Raw genomic sequence first — 14,309 nt, forward strand, 5'->3', positions numbered from 1 at the left:
TCATGCCCCGAATCCTAGCTACTCAGGAGGCTGAGATCTGAGGATTATGACTTGAAGCCAGCCCAGGCAGAAAAGTCCCCATGAGATTCTTATCACCAATTAACCATTCAAAAACCAGAATTGGTGCTGTGGCTCAAGTGGTAGAGTGCTAGCCTTGAGCACAAAAAAGCTCATGGACAGTGTCCAGGCCCTGAGTTCATGCCCCACAAGCAACAACAACAAAACAAACAAAAAAGGTATAGTATATTGCCTCTGTGTGTGTGTGTGTGTGTGTGTGTGTGTGTGCGCGCGCGCACACACGCTGGTTCTAGGGCTTAAAGTTAGCCTGGGCACTGTTCCTAAGCTTTCTGACTCAAGGCTGGTGCTCTACCATTTGAGTGACAGCTTTTGGTGGTTAATTGAAGATAAGAGTCTCACAGGCTTTACTGGCAGGGCTGGCTTTGAACAAAACTTCTCAGGTCTCAGCCTCCTAAGTAAATAAGATTACCAGCGTGAGTGAGCCAGAGGTGCCCAGCTGCTATTTTTTAATTAGAGAAAAGAATTGACATTTATATGTTTAGGTATGTATAAGAAAGATCTGATGAGGCTGAAGTGTCAACTTACAACAAGCTTTGTATTGGGCCATAAGCCATTTTCTAATCTTTTATTTTTTGGGGGGGGGTTGAATTTAGGGCCTCAGGATCCTACTCAGTCTTTTTTTTTTCTTTTTCCTCAGACCTGATGCTCTACCATTTGAGCCACACCACCTATCCAGCATTTTGCTGGTTAATTGGAGATAGAGTTGTGCAGACTTTTCTGTCTAGGGCTTTTCTTTGAACCTTGATCTTCCAGGTCTCAGTCTCCTGAGAAACTACGATTACAGGCATGAACCATGAGCCCTAGGCCAAATCAAAAGCTGTTCATGGAATTCATTACAAGTAGATAGGAAGAGTAGGCAAAAGATAGTAACAGAAGCTGAACTATTCTTTGTTGTTCAAACTAGACCTTTTATCTACGAAAGTGAGATTATAAAGTAAATCTGGGGCAGAGTGATGGAGCTGCTTTCAATAAGGGTGAAAAATAAATGATAGAGTGTTGGCCAGATTTCTTCTTCTTCTTTTTTTTTTTTGTCAGTTGTGGGTCTTGAATTCTGAGCCTGGATGTTGTACCTCAGCTCTTCAGTTCAAGGTGAGTGCTCTACCACTTGATCCACAGCGCCACTTCCAGTTTCCTGGACTTTCCTGTCTGGACTGACTTTGAACCGTGATCCTCAGATCTCAGCCTCCTGCGTAGCTAAGATTACAGGTGTGAGCCACCAGCGCTGGACTTGGCCAGCTTTTAGAACAACTTCAAGTTCAATCTCTATCACTTACTCTTTTCCACTTTCAACACTGGTAAAAGGGTCTTTGTTTCTATCATGACAAGAAAAGATTACTAATAACTTCCCCAGATTTCTTGAGAGGAATCTTATAAAGATCAATAATCAGATGAGTAGAGCGAAGTTTAACTTCCAAATGTTGCTGTTATATATGTGTGAAGAACAAAGGAGGAGGCTGAAGTTAAGGGATGGGTGCACTGCATTTCATCAAATGTAGGGTACCACTGACTTAAAGACAGCTCAGTTTTACCGCTGTTAAAAGTATGTGCTAAAATATGTAAAATATTCTATCAAGTCTTAAAAGTTTTTCTCTATGTCACATAAGACTCACTTGGCGCTGTCCATGATTGTATTATTGCAGGGGAAAGATAGTATCCATCAGAAGTCAGTTTATATGCACTTGCATGGAACATCTGTAAGAATGAATGTTGCAAGAATGTTGTGGAATACCACACACAGCACATCCCAGTTAGGTTGGCCAGAGAGCACAGTCAATGCGCTAGTAAGTACAGATGTGTTTTAGATTTGGCCCAAAGTCACCGTTGCTACAAATTCTGTCTTCATCAATAAAGCTTGCTCAGTGATGCCTTTCCATAGCAAGGGGAAAAATGAACTTGAGGGGAGGAGGAAGCTGGTGGTGGGGGTGGGGGTGGGGAGAAGGATGGGCCCCTGACATAGGAGGGTGGAGACTGCCCTCTAGGGGCAGATACCAGCACTGCATGCAGAAGTGGTAAAGGTTAGATCCTCAGTTACTGGTATGGTTGTGATCCTGTTATTTGCTCCTTCCTGGTCTTAGCAAGGCTGGAATGGCATCCCCCCCTCACCCCCCCGCCCCTGGCCCCGTCTCCCTGCTTCCCACATTGGTAATCATCAGGACTTTCATTATGTAACTGCAGTCTAGTGGTCCACTTCTTTTCTTGCTCAGAGGATGGGAGTGTAAACAGTAGTGAGTTTCATTGACAAAATATTCTCTTTGCCTTTCTCTATTTACCCAAGTTCACCCAGGGCACAGGCTGATGTGGCACATGGGCTGGAAAATGCAAGTCAGTGGAGAGAGTGTGTGTGTGTGTGTGTGTGTGTGTGTGTGTGTGTGTGTGTGTGGTTATGCAGAAACATTTCTAAAAATATTTACCAGACAAGGAAAAAGCACTAGGCTCGTGCCAAAGACATTCCAAGGCGACACCCTCAGACAGAAGCAATTTTCCAGGCCTGTGCTTGAGAAAGGTGGAAATGGCCAGTTCCTCCATTCCAACACCTCTCTCCACTGCCCAGCCCCACTCATCTATTTTCTGAAGATACATGCAGCCAATGCCACGAGGCATTGAAATAGACACTGCTGCCAAGTGAAGGGGAACACGCGGGGGACACGTGGGACCCAGAGGAAGCTGGGGAGCTTAGGCTGCTGGAGCCTGGGCAGATAGATACCTGGAAGAGGGGGTGGATGAGCCATTTGTCCACCAATGGGGTTTTAGAAAGAAATTCCAGGGCAGGCAAGGGGTGGGGGAGGGGGTGGTACGTGAGTAGTGGGTGAGGGGAGGCAGGCTTTTAAAGGAAGTCATTTACTTATCATGTTCTTTTCCTTCTGAAAAGGGGCTTGAAGCACTCCCTGTCTAGAGGGGATTCAAGGTTCAACAGAGCTTAGACTTTGTCCAGATAACCTCCAGGGGGGCAGCACTCTCTTTTCCAGCCTGTGCTGAGCTTTGTAACCTGAGGAACCCAGGTCATTAAAGCCTTAAGTTCTGTTCTGCCTCCATGTGACATCCTTTGGTGGTCTAGGGTGCCCTCTCCATCTCAAGGTGTGTCTTACTTGATGTACCAACGGTCTGGAAGTCCACGACCCTATTCTAGTACCTGATATGGTATTTACTATACAGACAGATACTATACAGATACTATACAGATTATGTTCATAGCACTGATAAGAAAATTTGAGTGCTGGAATTGCACATAACTGTCCTAAAACCATATAACCACCAGGATTCTATGACACCTGCCCCTGCTTTCCTCTCACCCTGATTTTGTACTGTTTTTTTAAATAACTTTCTATAATGCAGTCACATGGTTATTTTTCTTTTTGTTCGTTGTGGGGCTTAAACTCAGGGCCTGAGTGTTGTCCCTGAGCAATTTTGCTTAAGGCTAGTGCTCTACCACTTTGAATCACAGTACCTCTTCTGGTTTTTGAGTGGTTAATTGGAGATAAGAGTCTCAAGAGGGACTTTTTGGCCTGGGCTGCCTTTGAACCACAACCATCAGATCTCAGCCTTCTGAGTAGCTAGGATTGCTAGTGATTGCTGGTGAGCCACTGGTGCCTGGCTGGTTATTTTCTTTTTATAGGCAAACAACAAAAGTCAAGTTCTGCCTGATGAGCTCTCCATCAGCATTGATTCCATTAGGACTGACCCTCCAAACTTTTTGCAGAGCTCGCCCTGGAAGCCGTCCTGGCTCACCCTGCCTAACACTGCGCCCACCCAACTAGCTTTTCTTCATATGATCACACACTTCCAGTATTTTCTCATTTATTATTTGTTTGCTATGCTGTGCTAAACAATACCATTGCAACATGGAACTAGGAAGAGCAAGGATCTTGTCTATGTTGTTTAAAGATGAAATGCTGGGACCTATAACGGCTTCTGGCATTTAGTGGGCACTCAGGGGATATTTTTGGACAAATAAAATTATTCCATTATTCATGCTTTTAGTCTCAACTCTATGTGACCTCCTAAATTATAGTGATTATAGCAATTTGAGTTTATACCATATAACTTAGCCATTATGCATTTATAGTTTGATGTTATATATTGCTTGCTATTCTTTGATTTATATCCAGATTCCCCATGTGTGTGTGTGTGTGTGTGTGTTTGTTTCATAAGAACTGGCTGTGGCTGCTTTCTGGCCAGAACTTGTGGCCCATGGACACCTGCATTTCCTTTTCTGTCCAGCAGAGGGCAGATAAAGGAGTCTCTCAAAGAGTCCAAGTGATTCAGAGCTGGGTAGAATGCCCAGTGTATTTTTTGCCTTCTCTGTTGAGCTGTTGAAAGCATCCAGAGTCTAGACTATCCCTGGGTTTTTCTACAATTCCTGACAGCTTCTTGAGTTTTACCCAGCTCAAGCCTTAAGGGTTTTGTCCAGCCAGCCTGGAGGTCCAAGGCTATAGTTTACTCAGGTGAAAAATCATTGTAAGTCACAAAGTGTTTTAAAAAAATCCTTCTTGAGATTATTTTCCACCTGGTTGAACTAAAGAATTGGAAAAAAAATCTCACTTAAACTGAAAGAGCTATGGAAAGAATGCTGGATAGTTGGCCAATATGTTTTGTGTCTGGAAAATATTTTCTTGAATTTTAATATTTAAGGAAGTTTAACATTTCTGAAGTTTTCTCCAGAAAGGGAAAATAATTTCTTTAATGGAAGTAAGCTGCATATAATGTATGTACATAAAACATACAGACACCTATATGCATATACACACATAAAAAGAGAGAAGAGCTAATTCCAAACATATTCACTTACATAGTTTTAAATGATCATTTATTTATTCTTATATTAATTCTTATATATTCTTATATTTATTCTTATATACTGTACCTACTTCATTTCAGAAAATAGTTACCTTGTTGAAAATAAACACATAACACTCTACTGCAAATTAGCACAAAAATGGAAATAAAAGAAAGCAAAATGAAAGGTTAAAGGCAATACAAATTGGACCTAAGTTGAAGTTACAAAGTTCATTCCATACTAACTGATGTGTCTTTTATATGGACCAGAGATTTATCCTGGAACTTTCTTGCCACCAACCCCAAATCATGAATTCAGTTTCAAGATATGAACAACAATTTTTTTTTGTCGATCATGGGGCTTGAACTCTGGGCCTGAACGCTGTCCCTCAGCTCTTCAGCTCAAGGCGAGCCTTCTACCACTTAAGCCACTGCACCACTTCTGGTTTTCTTAGTGGTTTATTGGAGATAAGAGTCTCTGCCTGGGTTGGCTTTGAACTGGGATCCTCAGATCTCAGCCTCCTGAGTAGCTAGGATTACAGGTGTGAGCCACTGGTGCCTAGCTTTTATATATACATATATATATATATATATATATATATATATATATATAATTTATCATTGACACATGCATGAAGTCAGCAAGCAGATAAAGACAGACTACAATTAAGAGAAACAAATTCTATGAAGAATAACATTTTGAGTTATTTAAATGGTCAGAATTTCTTTTCTTCTTCCTTTTGCAATACAGGAAAAGTGTCTTGTACTGAGAAACTATGAACTAATAAGCAGGACACACTCAGATTGCTGAAGTACTTTTTTCCCCTTTTTTGGTCAATTATGAAAAGCAACAAGCAGGGAATTTCGGCAAAAGGCAAAGAAATAAAAACTATGAAAACTTACGTGTCATCTATAAATGTTATCCCAAAGTACTCCTTTTCCTTCAGGTTGAAATGTGAAGCCACGAGGTCCAGCAACTCTCTTGACAAAAGTTTGGGCTGTCAAAATAAAACCCTGATTAGCAGTAATGTGGCTGAGGCTCTCATATTTCTATACTCTTCTACCCTCAATAGTTTATAGCGGCTCTGTTTTGTTTGTTTTTACACAAACAACACTTAAGACTACTCTCTAGGAGTTTTGGGGGAAGGAGAAGAAATAGGAACAGGAGTGTCAACAAGATATTTTCTTTTTTTTTAACTTTTTTTTGGGGGGGGGGGGGGGGTTTCGGTCGTGGGGCCTGAACTCTGGGCCTGGGCGCTGTCCCTCAGCTCTTCAGCTCAAGGCTAGCGCTCTACCACAACAAGATATTTTCACTTCTAGTATTTATACTTCCATTTTCCTTCTAAGGTAACCCTGTGCTTACTAAGATGTGGCCAAGGAAAGAATATTAGCTAGCTCACTGCCTAATGATCTATGAAACTCTTAAAGATTATGGGAATCATTTTGGTGGGTGGTATCCAGTTGTAGAGGCCCAAAGCAGGAGGACTGGAGATAGATCGAACTATAGTAATTAGTTATTTAAACGGTCAGAATTTACTATGCTAATTTCCTGTCTGTTAGCTCACCAAGTCCTTACAATGAGTCTATGCAGTGGAGCTTTATGTTTCCACCTTAAAAGCACCAACCAAGGTGACATCAAGGGCTGGCGTGTTATTACACCGTTCATTGGGGCAATCATTGGAACCTAGTTCCGAGGACTTCAGAATTCTGTGCTGTGCATTTCTCCCTAAGGTTGCATCATGGTACCTGTTCCATCGATAGTATGTAGGATCTATGTTGATCTAGGAGCTTGGGGGAAGCTCTGGGATGGGTGGGAAGTGTGACTTAGAACCTGCCAGAATGTCTAGAGGGAGAAAGGACAGGGGATTTGCTAGGAGCGAGGAAGAAGAGGGGGACTGAAGGTGGGTATCGGACATGGATTCTTCCTAAAGTGAATCTAACAATTGAGGATACAGCGTGGAGGTTGGCTACTGGAGGAGGGAGAGGGAGGGAAGAAAGAAAACAAGAAGGAAAAGAAAAAGAGACAAGTAGCAGGCAGAACAGGGCTAAAAGTTGTCCTCTTGTGGAACTCCTGTGGCCCTTTCTATTTTCATTCTAATTGAGGCCTAGGCTTAGTGGACCAGGGACAAGTCTCTGAAGGAAAAAGAATACAGGTTGGCCTCCAAGTAAAGTCTAGCCTGGTGTGGTTTGTCTGCAAGAATTGCCATTTCTGAAGACACTTGGTCTGGGGTATGGGGGGGGGTAATAGAAAATCAAGCACCAAGAGCTAAATTGCTGTCATTCTTCAATTCCTACAGATTTGACAACGGAACGGCACTCACAAATACAATCCTTCTCTGTAAGACCAAGGATGCTTACTTAGTCTCCATTCTGTGTGAGTAGGAGTTTAACCTGCACAAGGTCATGCAGCAGGAAAGTGATAGAATGCAGGGTCTAACCTCATAGTAACACGCTTTTCTAACCTATTTTACCCAGGAGAGACCCAGGATGGGCAGGGCCTACCTGAACAAGCAGCTCCAGTCTCCTGTCATCTGGGAGGTGCACCTGGCAGTGCCTGCCTTCTGTCATCTGTGGGGACAAGACGGGAGCAGTGTCAGGGCAGGGCTGCCAGCAGACCCTCAGACTCACTTTGTTATTATTCTCTATGTAATGTGTTCGGCCTAAAAATGGCTTCAGTGAGTTGATCAATAAGCATAGCGAGAATTGGGAGACTCACTGGTATTAAAAGAAGAACAGAGCCAAAAGCAAAGCAATCAGTACACTGACAATAAAATAAAATAAAGCCGATACAGAATGCCAAGTTCAAGCAATCAATGCCCACTAGATTACTCTAGGAAAAAATAGTTTCCTACCGGAAAATCAGAATAAAAAGCATCATGTTTTCCTTTGAAATAGTATTTAAGAAATACATTTTCACATTCAATGTTTTACCTTAATACAAATAGATTAGATAAATGGGTGTGCAAATAAACTGTTAATATTTTTTTGTGCAGGTTGACCATCCAGAAATGCAATGTACACATACACGTGTGTGTGTCTGTATGCCTGTGTGCAATGTGTATATGTGTATTTTTTCAATTCAAGCAGGACTATGCACCATTCACCAGTTTGCTTCCTGTATATTTATTTCAGGATTTCTTGGAGATCTTCTGCATGCCAGTGCATACTGATGGAGCTCATTCCTTCAGAGGTTCTAAAGCAACAGCCTAGACAGTCCTATGGCTGCACCATCATGCAGTGAGTCAGCTGCTAAGAAACACCTAGCTTGTCTCCAGTGCTGTTCACTGGTGAGCAGCATTATTCTGAACACTGAACTTCCCACGTGTAGCTCCGCCCATGCTGTGGCCTGGTGGGCGGGGTCACGCAAGGCTGGACCAAGCTCAGACATCTAAAAACCCAATGCAAACAGAAAAAGGACGTGTGGTCGAATGTGTACCTGGGAGACCAAAGTGGGAGGATCACTTTAGTCCAAGAGTCAGAGAGTCATCATAGTCATGACGCTACAGGGTCAGTCCAACACCTAGAGAGGCTGCAGGCCATGAGGGGTCCAGGCATCCCCTGAGCCCTGTTCTGTGTGGAATTCAGGGATGGTTTGATTGTCACCAGCAACAGAAAACCTGCCCTTGTCACGTATGCAAACCAGAGGTTGAAAAGTGGTGGATGTATTTTGTTCATTAAGCAACACCTAGGAATACATTGTAGTTGATGATATTAGAAACCAGGAGATGCCACATAATAGAAATTTAGATAAAGAGCTTTTTTTATTTTGCGGGGAGTGAGACCCCAGATTGCGGGGCTTGATTTTCTCCCTAGCAGCATTTGACCCCACTCTGGTCTCTGGACCCAGCTGTCCTGCTACCTGAGCTAATATGTACCAGCTTGGAAACTATCAGCAGCTAAACTTTTCTGTAATCTGCATGCTCTCATTAAAACAAACAACATGAAAGGCATTTTTATAGGTAGGATACAACTCATTGTGAACAAGACAAAATGACAGGCCAGGTGACAAGCTGATTAACTAACACACAGCAGAAAACTTCTCCAGAGCTGAGGAAACAGGGGGGCAGGGAGGGGGGAGAGGAGAAATTGCTGCTTCCGCAACCCTCCATGTTTCTAGTGCTATTTTGGACACTTTTGTTGTTGTTGTTGTTTTTTTTTTTTTTTTTTAAATTGTATTTTATTTTATTTGAGAACATACTGTACAGAGGGGTTACAATTACATGGGCAGGATAATGCATACATTTCTTACCAAGCATTGCAGCCTCCTCCTTTGTTTACCCTTCACTTCCCTTCCCTGCCTCCCCCCTCCCCCCACCCAATTTTACCCCCCTCCCCCCACCCAATTTTACCCCCCTCCCCCCCCCCCACCGAAATTGTAAAGCTGGTTTTGACATGACATTTTGTACTTCTCATTGTTGCAACAGGTCCCCCTGAATCCTTAAACGACTTGTTTGTCCCCATCTCCTTGTTGTTGTTGTTGTTGTTGTTGGTTATGGGGCTTGAACTCTGGATCTGGGCATTGTCCCTCAGCTCTTCAGCTCAAGGCTAGTGCTCTACTACTTGAGCCACAGCACCACTTCTGGCTTTTTCTGTTTATGTGGTACTGAGGAATCAAACCCAGGGCCTCATGCATGTGAGGCAAGCACTCTACCACTGAGCCACCTTCCCAGCCCCTATTTTGGACATTTTAATAACATTAGTAACACCATTCACAAGCACTCCCTGTAATCTATGACTGCTCATTACACTTGTAAAGAACTACAGGAAGGCATCGACATCCCCTTATCTGAGATGTGGGGAGACTAAGGGACCAATATTGCCCAAAGCTACACGAGTTAACCAGACCTGGGCTTGAAACTCACAACTCTGTCTTGTGGACCATAGCAAAAATGATGTACACCAAGTTACTGAGCTAATAAATACCATCTAATTCAAACAAACCTTTTCATAAAATGTTCAGTTAAAATTTTTTATTGAAATCATCTTAAAGAGCTGGGCACCAGTGTGGCTCACGCCTGTAATCCTGGCTGTTCAAAGGCTGAAATCTGAGGATCATGTTTCAAAGCCAGCTCCAGGCAGAAAAGTCTGGGAGACTGTTATCCCCAATTAATGCTCCCACCTTTCCCCTGCCCCCTGCAAGGGAAAAAAAAATCCCCAAACTGGAAGTAAAGCAGTGTTTCAAATGGTAGAGGGCTATCCTTGAGCAAAAAAGAAAAGGAAAGGAAAGAAAAGCAAGGAGAAAGAGAGGGAGAGAGAGAGAGAAAGGAAGGAAGGAAGCAAGCAAGGAAGGAAGGAAAGCGAGAGAGAGAGGAGAGAGAGAGAGAGAGAGAGAGAGAGAGAGAGAGAGAGAGAGAGAGAGAGAGAGAGAGAGAGAGAGAGAGAGAGAGAGCGAGAGCGAGTGCAGCTCAGGGGCAGTATCTAGGCCTTGAGTTTAAGCTCTAGGGTGATACCAAAACCAAAAACACAAAACCCCATGACTTTCAGGCAGACAAATCTTATTTCCAATAAACCAGCAAAAAAAGTGGAGGTGTGACTCAAGTGCCAGAGCATAAACTGTGTACAGAAACAAAGCAAGGCAGGTACCAGTGGCTCACGCCTGTAATCCAAGCTATTAAAGAGGCAGAGATCTAAAGATCACGGTTCAAAGCCAGCCCGGGCAGGAAAGGCTGTGAAACTCTTATCTCCAATAAACCACCATAAAAGTGGAAGTGGTGCTGTGTTTCAAGTGGTAGAGCGCTTGCTTTGAGCTGAATTGCTGAAGGATAGTACCCAGGCCCAGAGTTCAAGCCCTAGGACTGACCAAAAAGAAAAACAAAACAAAAAGACCAACACCCAAAACCAAAGCCAAGCAAGAGCACAAGGCCCAGAGTTCAAGCCCCAGTACCAGCACAAACCAAAACAAAAACCCTCTCACCCATACCTACTCTAGTTCCATACCAGAGGTTCTAGTCCCATACCAGAGGTTCTTCTACTTAAGGGTGTTACCATGATTACAGGTCCAAACACAACATGACTTTTGAGTCCCACAGAAACCACAGCGCATTTCACCCGATCCCTTCCCAGTACCAGCTAACAGCAGCAACACCTCCATGAAACATTTAAAAATGACCTGGTGGGAAAGCTGATCGTACACACCTTCTGCCAGCACTTTTCCAGGATGGCGGCTGCATGGGGTTCGAGCCCCCACCTCTGTCAGGGTCTTCCCTGGGCTCTTTCTCCCCAGCTGACCACAGCAGGTCCTCTGAGGGCCAGTACCCAGGGCGGCGGGGACAACTGTGTCCAGCTGGTGGTCAGCAGTCCAATGAGGAAGTGCTACAGGGAAGTGACAGTCGGGTCCCCAGAGCTCTTAGATGCAGCCTCCAATAGTGGGGTTCAAGTCTGCACCCTAACCCCTGCCCCCAGCCCAAAACCCATCGCCTTACTTAGAAGAGGAGAGATCGGATCGGTGAGAAACCCAAAGGCATTACATTTCTGAGGGGGTCTGGAACATCCCTAAGAATAACAGCAGTCAGGTGAACAACAACTACAAATAAAGACTGAAACCCTGGTTTCAAGTCTGTCTTGGGAAGAAAGCAAGGAGCTTTAATTCCTTTTTATGGTTAGTCCTGGGGCTTGAACTCAGGACCTGGGCAGTGTCCCTAACCTTCTCTGTGCTCAAGGCTAGCACTCTACCACTTGATCCACAGCACCACTTGCAGCTTTTTCTGTGTATGTGATACTGAGGAATCGAACCGAGGGCTTCATGCATGCTAGGCAAGCACTCTACCACTAAGCCACCTTCCCAGCCCCGTTAGGTCCCTTTTATCTGCCCCATTCCCTTTTGACTTTCCTGGAGATTTAGCACAGGAGGGCTCCAAAAAGTGACCTCTCCAGCCTTTTTGGGCTGAGACCTCTCAACCGCCATGTGCCCATGTGCGCCTGCGCAAAGCCAGGTCTCCACCCAGGTCCGCACTTCCCAGGGAGTCCGACTGCGGTCCCCTCCCTGCGTGGCCTGGCAGAATGACGCCTTCCAGACACAGAAGGGGGGCCTTTCCCTGTCCTGCTCGGGATCCCCCAGTCACAGAACCCACTCCTCGCTCTCCTGGCTGACGGTGACCCCCATGACACCCCTGATTTTACTTCTATCTGCTTTGCCCTTCGCACAGCTGGCGCACTGGCTGCCTCTTCTTCCTCAAAATTAAACTGAGTTCCTACTTTGGGGACTTTACATATGCCGTCCCTTCTGCCTGCTCGTCCCCCACCCCCTCACATTGCTGCATTGTGGTTAGGTTCCTGCAGCTCTTTCAGATTCCAAATCCAATGTCAACATTCTAGGGGAAATTTCCCTGACCTAAGGGGAAGATGATGATGGAATTCATCCTAAAGTGGATGTGATTCTGGCACCCTGCCACGGCATATTGCTTGCTTCGGTGAGAGTAATACTCTTCATTTGAGTTAAATGCTTATCGGCCTCTGTCTCAGCCATGAGAAAGTAATTCTGTAGGACAAGAGGCCTTGATTGCTGGCCACCCCCAGAACTTCTTGGTAGGAACAGGTTCTGCAAATATCTGCCCTGAAGGAATGCCTTTGCAGTTTTGAATCTGGAAGTACTTAGCACTGAAGCACACACACCCGGTGATTTCAATTACAGTCCATAGTCCAAAGAGAGTCTGTCCCAAAGCCCAGAGAAAAAGCACAAACAAACCCAAGGTATCCACCCAGAGAACAAGGTGAGCTATTAAAGTCCTCATCAGATGTGGTGTGCTGCAGGAACTGGACGGAGCTGGGATGTATCTAGGCCGGCTTCACTTAGGGATCTATTGAGTGGATGGTTTTATATTTCCCTCAAATGATGTCAGCCTGCGCTGAACAGGGCTCTTTTATATCATCTCTGGGTGGTGACTAAGGATGAGCTGTTGTTACCCCCAGACAGAGAATGGCCTAGACTGACACAGATGTCTCCAGACAAGCTAGCTGTGATTTTCCCTCCAGTTCTCACAAGACTGATGCCTGTCCTCCCAGCATGCAATGGTCCACTTCCAGTCTTGTGCTTCCCATGTATAGTTTCTTCTCTTTTACCATTCTTAGGCCCCTGAGGTAGGAACTAGCATTACAACTTAGATTTCACAGATGGCAAAGCCAAGAGGCAGAGAGGTTACAGCATATCTGGTCATCCTGCCATCAAGTAGGGGGAATTCTCAGGCATCATTGGTTGTACCAAAGGGAGACAGGGAGAGAAAAAGGCAGGCAGGCAGCACAGAAGCAAAGGAAGAAGGGAAAATGGGTGGGTGGAGGGGAGGAATGACTGAAGAGGCCCTGGCCTTCAGCCTGCCAAAGGTAAAACTGAACCACGGAGCCATCTGTTTTAATTGAAATGGGGATGTTATGCTTGCCTAGCAAGCAGTCAATAGTGAGTACAATCAGACCCAAAAAAAAGAAAAAAAGGAAAAGAATTTTTCTTTTATAAAAAGAAGTAACCATGGCTGCATGTGGGATCTGGCACTATCTCAATTTCCCCCCTCCTTTGAGTGTGTGTGTGTGTGAGTGTGTGTGTGTGTATGTTTGGGGTTTGAACTCAGGGCCTATGCTTTGTCCCTCAACACTCAAGGCTAACACTCTACCACTTAAGCCACAACTCCACACCCAGCTTGCTTTGGTGGTTAATTGCAGATGAATCAGATCTCAGACTTCTGAGTAGCTAGGATTATAGGCACAAACCACTGGTACCTAGCTCCACATACTTTCTTTTACTTATTTATTTAGTACTGGTTCTGGGGCTTGAACTTGGGAACTGTGCTTTTTCTTTCAAGGCTGGCAATCTACCATTTGAACCATATCTCCACTTCCAACTGGTTAATTGGAGATAATAGTCTCTCCGATTTGTCTGTCCTGGCTGGCTGTGAACTACAAGTCTCAGATCTCAGCCTCCTACGTAGCTAGTTTATAGGTGGGAGCCATCAGGGCCCAGCTCCTTTGTTTAAATGACCCACTGAAATGAATTCTTACAACAACCCTATGAGGTGCCTTCATTTCTAGCTTCATTCTATGGATGAGAAAATCCAGGCTCAGTGAAGGCTTTGGCTGTGGTCATTCCATACATGGGGCTAGGAGGAGATGGAGTAGGATTTTGATGGCAGAATCTGTGGCTCTTATCTGCTACACAGTATTTTCTATCTAGGACATCCCAAATGTATCCTGCATAGCATCTCCACTGCAAGTATAAGATGGTTCTGAAAGCTAATGTAGACTGACACCACATTGGGCTGCTTCAAACAAGACCAGAAGAGGGGCAGCGTTTTTGCAATCACTGTTCCCTGCTATCTCCCACTCTGACAGAGCAACAGCTCCTACAATCGGTGCCTGTTTGCTAGTGATTTCCACTGAGCAGTCAGGGTTAATTAATGCCCACTGGATGGCTGTCTCCCTGGCTCTGCCACACTTACATGCACACATGGGGCAGGGTGGGATTTGTGATGTGG

The 14,309-nt window shown here is 44.6% G+C and overlaps 1 protein-coding gene across 7 annotated transcripts in view; it reads right to left on the reverse strand.

Annotated features, from left to right (window-relative positions):
* Frmd4b (FERM domain containing 4B) overlaps nt 1–14,309 on the reverse strand; it is a 273,238-nt gene that overhangs the window by 104,813 nt on the left and 154,116 nt on the right. For 6 of the 7 annotated variants that reach the window (XM_070018941.1, XM_070018940.1, XM_070018937.1 and 3 more), the window contains 2 exons: nt 7,354–7,419; nt 5,755–5,849 (listed from right to left, as the gene is read on the reverse strand). In XM_070018941.1, coding sequence (XP_069875042.1) covers nt 5,755–5,849; nt 7,354–7,419 — 161 coding nt within the window. Of the gene's footprint in view, nt 1–5,754; nt 5,850–7,353; nt 7,420–10,986; nt 11,091–14,309 lie in introns of those variants that run through there. The other variant, XM_070018942.1, reaches the window with a different exon arrangement.

The sequence above is a fragment of the Dipodomys merriami genome, unplaced genomic scaffold, assembly GCF_024711535.1.
Source record: "Dipodomys merriami isolate MVZ:Mamm:240054 unplaced genomic scaffold, mDipMer1.0.p SCAF_13, whole genome shotgun sequence".
NCBI classification, from domain to species: domain Eukaryota; kingdom Metazoa; phylum Chordata; class Mammalia; order Rodentia; family Heteromyidae; genus Dipodomys; species Dipodomys merriami.